This window comes from Echinops telfairi, unplaced genomic scaffold, assembly GCF_000313985.2.
Source record: "Echinops telfairi isolate 266 unplaced genomic scaffold, ASM31398v2 ScPeMD7_29;HRSCAF=101, whole genome shotgun sequence".
NCBI lineage: Eukaryota > Metazoa > Chordata > Mammalia > Afrosoricida > Tenrecidae > Echinops > Echinops telfairi.
In genome coordinates, this window is record NW_022103926.1 from 10,336,514 (window position 1) to 10,344,327 (window position 7,814).

General features: G+C 59.3%; 2 protein-coding genes across 8 annotated transcripts in view; both read right to left on the minus strand.

Moving 5' to 3' along the window:
• Positions 1-239: 239 nt before the first annotated feature.
• Positions 240-3,825, minus strand: LOC101640337 (carbonic anhydrase 15-like). Of its 3 annotated transcripts, none has more exons than XM_045289635.1 (8): positions 3,543-3,825; positions 3,338-3,373; positions 2,910-2,963; positions 1,810-1,970; positions 1,632-1,724; positions 1,152-1,218; positions 858-1,024; positions 240-770 (listed from the first exon to the last, which is right to left on the minus strand). In XM_045289635.1, the coding sequence occupies exons 1-8, from the start codon at positions 3,718-3,720 to the stop codon at positions 552-554; spliced, it is 975 nt and encodes a 324-aa protein (XP_045145570.1). In that variant the 5' UTR covers positions 3,721-3,825; the 3' UTR covers positions 240-551. The 3 variants fall into 3 exon arrangements, with proteins under 3 accessions (XP_045145570.1, XP_045145569.1, XP_045145571.1); XM_045289634.1 differs by having other exon boundaries at positions 2,910-3,080; XM_045289636.1 differs by lacking the exon at positions 2,910-2,963.
• Positions 3,826-4,774: 949 nt separating this feature from the next.
• Positions 4,775-7,814, minus strand: part of DGCR2 (DiGeorge syndrome critical region gene 2) — a 53,977-nt gene continuing 50,937 nt past the window's right edge. For all 5 annotated transcript variants that reach the window (XM_045289632.1, XM_004716317.2, XM_045289630.1 and 2 more), the window contains one exon: positions 4,775-6,889. In XM_045289632.1, the coding sequence (XP_045145567.1) occupies positions 6,633-6,889 (257 nt within the window). In that variant the 3' untranslated portion in view covers positions 4,775-6,632. The remainder of the gene's footprint in view (positions 6,890-7,814) is intronic.

Sequence of the window (7,814 nt, forward strand, 5' to 3'; positions counted from 1 at the left end):
TGCCCTCACCTCAGGCTGGCCCCACTCTCTCGCCAGAAAGTGTCTTCCGGTTCTAAGACTCACCACCCAACTTCTGGGACTGGCATCTGGACACGGCTTCACCACGGAGGAGCCTCGTCCCTGGTCACCTAATGCGGCCTGGGAGCAGAGGCATCCCGCTGCCCACAGCCGTTCCACGGGACCTTTTTTTTGAAAAATGTATAATAGTATACACAAACACTCGCTGAAAAACAATAAAATATTTTAAAACCTCTTTTTATAAAGTGTAATCTTTAGGTGAAGGGTGATGTTCATCTTTTTTCCTCCCAACTGACATGGGATACAGACATGATTAGGGGGGAGGCTGCGGGGGCGGGGTTGGGAAGGTGGATCGGATCATTGGCAGTTCCAGAGGGGATCCAGGCTGGCTGTAGTTGGGGGTGCAGAAGGAGGTCACTCCAGGGTCGCACAGGGTGGGAATGGGGGTTCTCAACTTTTGTGGAGGAGGCAGCATGCCCAGGACGCACTTGGCCCTGTGGGGTGAAGGGTGCGCAGGAGGGGCGCCTGTGGCTCTAGACCCCCTGTCCGAGTTGCCGGCCAATCCACAGGGTCAGCAGAGCAGCCAGCGCTCCGTCCAGGCCCAGGCGCGGGGCTGCTGCACGAACCAGGGCCCCTGGGGAAGCGGTGACCCTCCGGCTGCCAAGCGGCTGCTGCGGGCGGAAGTTGTCAGCCAGTGGCGTGGGCCCGGAGCCGGGGGGCCCTGCCGCGAGCAGGGTCTGGAACTGAGCTACCTGCAGGAACCGGCCAAGGCCAGGTCAAGACGACGGGTGAAGACCGCCGGGTGGTAGGTAAGGCGGTGGGGGGTTAAGGGCACCCACCTGCGCGCGCCCGATCGGCACCGTGTCCTGGAAGACGGTCCAGAGCACCGCTGGCTGGCACCCGGGTGTGGTCAGCGAACCTGAGTAGCGGTAGTAGCGCCCCAGGCTGGAGCTGGCTGGTAGCAAGGAGGCCAGAGAGAAGGTGGATGCCAGCTCTGTGGAGAGCCCTGGGCCAGGCGGCGGTGGGGTGGGGTGTGTGTGTTAGAACCGGCCTTCTCAGCCCCTAGCCCCAGAGACGCCCCCCACTCCACTCCACCCCACCCTACCCATCCCACAGGGGACCGCAGGTCTCACCGCGCGCAGACACGTTCTTGAGACCAGACACTAGGACCGAGAAGCTGGGGTTGTCGGTGTCTTGCTCCTAGTGGTGGTGGGGAAGGGGGTTCCAGTTAAGGGGGAGAGGGCGCGTCTACAGTGAGGGCTCTGGGGGAACTCTGTTCTGTGTATGGCAGGAGGTGGGGGCGCAGAGACCTGTGCTGACCCTACAGATTCGTGACAGCCCCAGGGCCACTGCCATCGCAGGTGACTCAGATGCATAGCGACCTTGCAAGATAAGGTAGAGCTTTGCCTTAGGATTTCTGAGGCTCTTGATCTTTCTCTGTGGAGCCACTGGTGGGTTTGAACTACTGACCTTGAGATTAGCAGCTCAATGCATAACCCAGACCGCCACTAGCGTCCAGGCTCTCCTGAAATCCAGCAGTCCTATGCCCCACCCCCCAGCGTCCTTCCCTGTCGTCCCACAGGGTGTCCATGGGTCCCCATCCCCGTCCTCACTGTCAACAGCACGGCCAGCACAGCGAGCCCGTCAGGATGACCCAGCGCCTCGCGCATGCTCCGGAACCGCGAGTTCACGTGCAGCACATGCATCTGCAGGGGCACAGACGTCAGAAGCAGCCCCTGCCTCAGCCGTGCCCCCCGCCCCCAATACACAGGATAGGACCCCAGGCCCCACCTCCATGGCGTAGCGCTGCCCGTCCAGGCTGTGCTCTGAGCCCGCGTATGCAGGAGCACCCCAGTGGAAGTGCACTTGCCGGGCGCGGTAGACCGACGGGGGCAGTCCCCCGCCGTGAATCTCCAGGCGGCTCTGCTGGCCAGTGTCCACTCGCAAGAGCACTGGGGAAGGGAGCAGTGACACCCTCTGCACTCGCCCCCCACCCCTGCACCAAAATGGGGTGCGAGCACAGGTTCTTCTTTCAGACCGATGTACCCTCCACCCCCGGGCGTGGGCAAGCCCCTCTGGTGGTCAGCTCACCTGCAGAAACCCTGACCGCACCGCAAGGCCAGAGAGCACACTGCCTACTGTTTGGGGCCTGTCCCTGGGGGGCGGTGAGCACTTTCTAAGCATGTTTTGACTCCTGCTCCTCATGGAAAGGAAGGGTCCTTGTTGATAGGGGTTCCTGATCGAGGACTGAGCTCTTAATCTCTGTATATGCAAACGGACATGGTCTGGTGGCACAGCAGGTGGTGTTGGGCTGCTAACCTCATCGTCGGTGGTTCGAGCCCACGGGAGGCGGATGAGGCTATTCCCATAAAGCTGGGATGGTCTGGGGAGCCCTCGGGGGCCAGTTCCACTCTGCCCTACACGCTGGCATAGTTGGAATCTACTGGAAAGCAGTGCAGGGGTTTTAAGGGGTTTCAGAGGGGGGGGGTGTATGTGGAAATCCTGACTTCCATGAGTTGAGTTCTCACTTAAAAACAAAAAGCTTACTGCCATCGTCAACGCTGACATCCCTATAGGACAGGGCAGAACTGCCCCTGTAGGTTTCTGAGATTGTGACTCTTTATAGTAGAAGAAAGCCTCATGTTTCTCCCATGGAGCTGCTAGTGGTTTTGAACTGCTGACCTTGCAGTTAGCAGCACAACTCATAACCACTACACCATCAGTTCTCACACTTCGTGTATTTCTGAACCCTTTTTTTTTTTTGAGTGGTGGTGGTGAAGATTCCCAACCTGCGTAGTGGCTCTCTGCCCCAATGTATGTGCAGGTGTAGTTCCCAGCGTGTGTGGGTCCCTGCCCCTCTCTGTGGAGGGTCCTAGCCCCAGGGTGCTGACCTGTATGGCCATCATTCTCCAGGATCCACGGGCCCGGGGGTGCAGCATTGTACCCTTTGAAGATGAAAGGCCCAAGGGTAGGGTCCCTCCAGACCAGGTGAAGGTCAATATTGATAGGGGACTGGGCTGGGCCCCCACAGGCAGGGGCCACCTCCTTCCAGTGGGTGGGTCCTGTGGGGACAAGGTCTGTGCATGCAACACTGGAACAGGGCGGACGGCCACGTGGACACAGTCACCCTTGAGGAGAGGTGTGTGTCATCATATGCCCACCCAAGGAAGCCCCCACCAGATGCACACGGGGACCTTACAGGATGCCTACATCCACCGACACCAACGACAGACAGACACCCATTCCAGATTACAGAGACAGGACCACGGACAGAAACTTGCTCAGTCCACAGGAAACCCGCCTACAAAGCTGTCCTCACCACACGTGGGGTCCTGGGAATCATAGCACCATGCACCTGTGAGCAGCCGGGAGAGCAAGCTGATTTGAGAAAACCCCCATCCTCCCACCCTAGACCAGGTGCAGGGAAGGCAAGGACGGGTAATGCACCGAACCCTGGGCTGCTGGGTCAACTGCCTCCCAAGGAAGCGCCCCCAGTAGCAGGAGGCGTGACGACCCGCACTCACCCTCCAGGTCTGCGCGTGTCCCAGGCAGCACCATCAGGAGGGTTAGGGTGAAGCCGGCAGCCAGCATGGTGGTGGTGGTGGCCAGGGAGGCTCGCAGGACTGGGCTGTGGCAGGGCCAGGGGGCTCCAGTCACGAAGGGCAATGCGGCGGGATAGGGGCGCAGTGAGTCCCAGGGCATGGGATCCGAGGGGTGGTGCTGGCAGGACTCTGAGCCAGAGGGCAGCAGGTCTGGGCTGTGTAGTGCTGGCAGAGATTCCTCTGAACGATGTGATTGACTCCCTTTGCAGATGGAGACCAGGAGTGTGACATACCAAGGATGGAGTGGGCGGTGGCCTAGACCCTGCCCCCACAGGCCCGCCCCCTGGGGCGGTCTGTGGCTGATGCCCCAGGGTTCTCTAGCAGGGCGCTTGCTCTTTGCACACTGGGAGAGAGCTGGAAGGTGTCTGACGTGTGGGGAACCCAGGTCTAACTGGGTGCTCTCCCCAACCTCGCTTTCAGCCATGGAACCAACCTCAGGATTGCTCCCAGTAGGCAAGCAGCCTCTCCTCCTGAACCAGAGGTGTGCCACTGTGGTAGGATGGGTTCACAACCCCCCTCCCCGCCCAATTCCTGGCCTGGGGTGCTGGGAAAGACTGCTTCTGAGAATTAGGAACAGGTCTGCCAGGAGGGAATGGAGATCGAGGTGGCAAGGGGCTGCTGGGAACTTTGTACACTCAGGGGCCCTTTCTCATCCATCACCCCACAGTTCACCAGGGGTTTGACATGGTGTTTGGAGACTTGGGGGGGAGGGACGGAGGCCATACTCAGCCATCAGCCTGGTTGGACCTTCTACCACTGGCCTTGAAGTGAGCCCCACTCACACAGAGAATGTTGGACAACGTACACACACTCCACAGGGTTTCTGAGGCGGTTCATTTTTTGACACAGAGCTGAGGGAGTTAACAGCCTAATGCTTACCTACCATGCCACCAAGGATCCTCCTGTAAGGTTGACAATTTCCCAAACCCACTGACATTGTGGGGTGGGCTCTGATTCCCGGGGACCCTATGGGGACAAACCCTTAGTGTTTCTGGGCCTGTCAATCTTGACTGGAGCAGGCTGATAACCTCATCATCCCCCCCACCCCCACCCCAGGACATCTGGTGGGTCTGAATTACAGCCCAGAGCACCATCCAAACTCAGGCAGCCACACCCCAGGAGGCAGTAGGCTGCACCAAGGAGGGTACCAGGCCTCTCAGAACACATTTATTTGGCATTTGGATGAAATGGTTCTCATAAGAAAAGGATTAGTGTCAAACCAGCCCCAAATAAACCCAACCAAGAACCCTTAGTGAAAGAACACAAAACAGGCATGGGGACCATGTACAGTATCAAATTCCAGCTCTGGGGGTGGCTGGCTGGCCAAGGAGCAAAATCCTACCTCATAGCAGGTGGCCCACAGGAAGTGGGGAGGGCTGAACGGACACTAGCTCTCCTTGCCCACCTCACCTAGAGCCACCATTACCCAGACCAATGAGGTGGAGAGCAGGGCTCTGGACACCCAGTGGTTGGTTGAGGGGGCCAGGTGAAGGGAAGGGAGCCACTGGGAAGGGCCCGGCAGAGGCAGGTCCACCCCTGTACCTCCTACAGGGGCCCAACCAGTCTTGTGTCTGGGCTCCTGGGTGGGGACCCTCAGCACTGCTCAAGACAGGCCCAGGGTGGTCCTCGTACACTTGAGACACTTGGCGGCAGCAGCTGGACTGTCACTGTGGCTCTTGGGTGTGGATCAGAGCCATGCCAGTTGGAGCATGCAGCATGGGCACACGGTACACTTCCCAGTGGCAGGTCCGTCCCAAGGCAAACAGGGCCCCTTCAGCAGTGCCGGCCAGCACATTGCTGGGCTTTGCTGGGACAGGGCAGCTCAATGGTCAGGTCACTCTGGGGATCATCTTCTTGTAGGATATGCTCCAGAGGCTTGTCACTAGACCAGCAGCCTGTTGCTGCTCGTGATCCTGGTCTGGAAGGTGAAAGGACAAGAGATGCATCCTGGGGATCTGCCGCCTCACCTGAGTTCCTGTTTACTGCCACCACCTGTCAGCACACACACGTACGAACATACACATAGATGCATATACACTCACTCACTCCAGATATTCCATGTAGAAAAGATATGGATGTGCTAAAAATTGCACAGAACGGAGTTGTCTGCAACCTCAGAAATACCGAGTGTGCCTGGGGCTGCACTGTCAGGTGAGCAAACAGCCCAGGCCTTTATCCCCAGCGGTCGTTTAGTGGGCAGGACAGGGGCTTTCAGGAGAGAATGACCCAGGATGGTCACTGACGCTACCGTCCAGCCAAGCTACACCCTTTATGGCACAAACGAAGTGACTGAGGAAGAGGAGAGGTCAGGCCAGGGGCCAAGCCAGCAGCAGCAGGGCTCTAGGTGGGACAAGAGCTGGCTTCTGGGGCCAAGGGTGAGGACCTCCCCATCCCATGCTGCAAAGGCTCCTGGGAGCATAGGAGGCAGTCCTACTAGGAGTGAGCATGTGGGTGGGTGGCAGGCAGGAAGCTTGCCAGCCTTCCATATTCCTCTCAAGGCCAGAGAAGCCTCCAGGTCAGGGTGAGGTCTTGGGCTTTGGGACCCCCCCCAGGGAAGATTGAGCACAGGCAGCCACTGGAGTGCCTGTCCTGATGCAGACCCTGTGAAGCTGAAGCCTTTTGGGTCCAGCCGAGTTTTGCAAGGCCCCTATGGCCCGCACCCAGCTCTGCCTGGGTTGCTGACGTCCTGGGAGGCCACCCGTCTGCAGAGGGCACACTGGAGCGGCACAAGCACAGTGCATGTGTGGGTTGGCCTCAGCGCCCCGGCCCATGGCACATAGTCTGAGCGATTGTGATCTTCCTTCCGCCATTTACCAAGAAAAAGACAGTGACCCAAAGCTATGCATGTGTGTGAGGCCCTTGGGATCTCCTGATGACCGGGTCTCACGTCCCAGCATGTCTCTGGATGCGCACGCACGTTGGGGTGGTGGGGTTAGCGGCAGTGGAGCTGGGTCCAGGCGAGGTCCAGGGCCGACAGGTTCTTAAGAGCCACCGAGGTGGCTGGGCTACCCTCTAGACGACCGTGTTGAAGGAGCCCCGGCCGTGTAGGCTGCCCCCCAGCAGGGCTTCTGCAGCTGGTGCGCTCTCGCTCGGGGTGGGGGCTGGGGGCACCAGCAGAGCGCTGCTGCTGTCGGCTGAATCTTCTAGGTCTGCCAGCGATGCCCCCACAGGGGGCAGAGGCTGCTCCAGGTGCATAGGGGAAGCCCCATCACCGTCACTGTCCCCTTGGGCTGGCGGGCTGGCCTCCGGGGGCTCAAAGGCATCGTCATCTGCAGGGGACACAAGAGGGCATCAGGGACAGGGCTTGGGGCCTGGGACAGGAGGCAGGGTAGAACTGGGAGGGGAGGGCGGGGACCACCAGCACTCCTGCCTGGGTGCCCAGCCTGTGCCAGGTGAAGGAATAGCATGAGCAGGTCAATTGGCTCCTGGCATCCTGTGTAAGGTGTGCGTGTGTGCATATTGAATTTGCATGTGTGTGAGTGCTATGCTACACTGATGGGCTCATTCAGAAGAGAGCACTCAAAGGCACACTCCTGGACCACAGCCTAGTCTGAGGTGTATGGTGAATGTGGGCTCTGGGTTGGTTGACAGAGAACAGGGAGGGTCTGGGACTGGAGTGTGTGACCATGTGGGAGTCTAGCTGGAGCAGGCAGGGCCCTGCAGGCCCAGGAGTGACTGGACAAAGTGCTGGCAGGCCACTCACTTCATTTGAGCCTACTCTGCATTGCCAGGTGGTCTAAGGGGCAAGGGGTCACACACAAGCCTCCCCAAATCACAGATGATCTCCACCGGCCCTTCAGACACACTCCACTCAGCCTGTCCCTGGGGGCAGGGCAGCATGTGCCGCACAGTGAGGTGCACGGGGACAGGTGTGAGTCTGCGGGCATGTACAGCACAGGCGGTCACTGGCGCTGAGCTACAAGGCCCCGGCCAGGTCGTCTCTGCACACCAGCCCTGGGAAGACATGCTCCCCTGGGCTGGTGGGAAGCAGTTGTTCGTGAGAAGGAGGAAAAGGTTGTCCTGGCCAAACTGGTGCCCTCCCAACAGAAAGGCCCAGGTGGCCAGGCCTTGGGCTTGACCTGCAGTCACTCATCCACCTGTGGGCCTCCTCAGTCTGGAAATAGCCTGCCCAGGACAGGTTGAAAGGTGTGGATTCATTGTTGGGTGGTTGTTCTGGTTCTTTCAAGCTTCTAC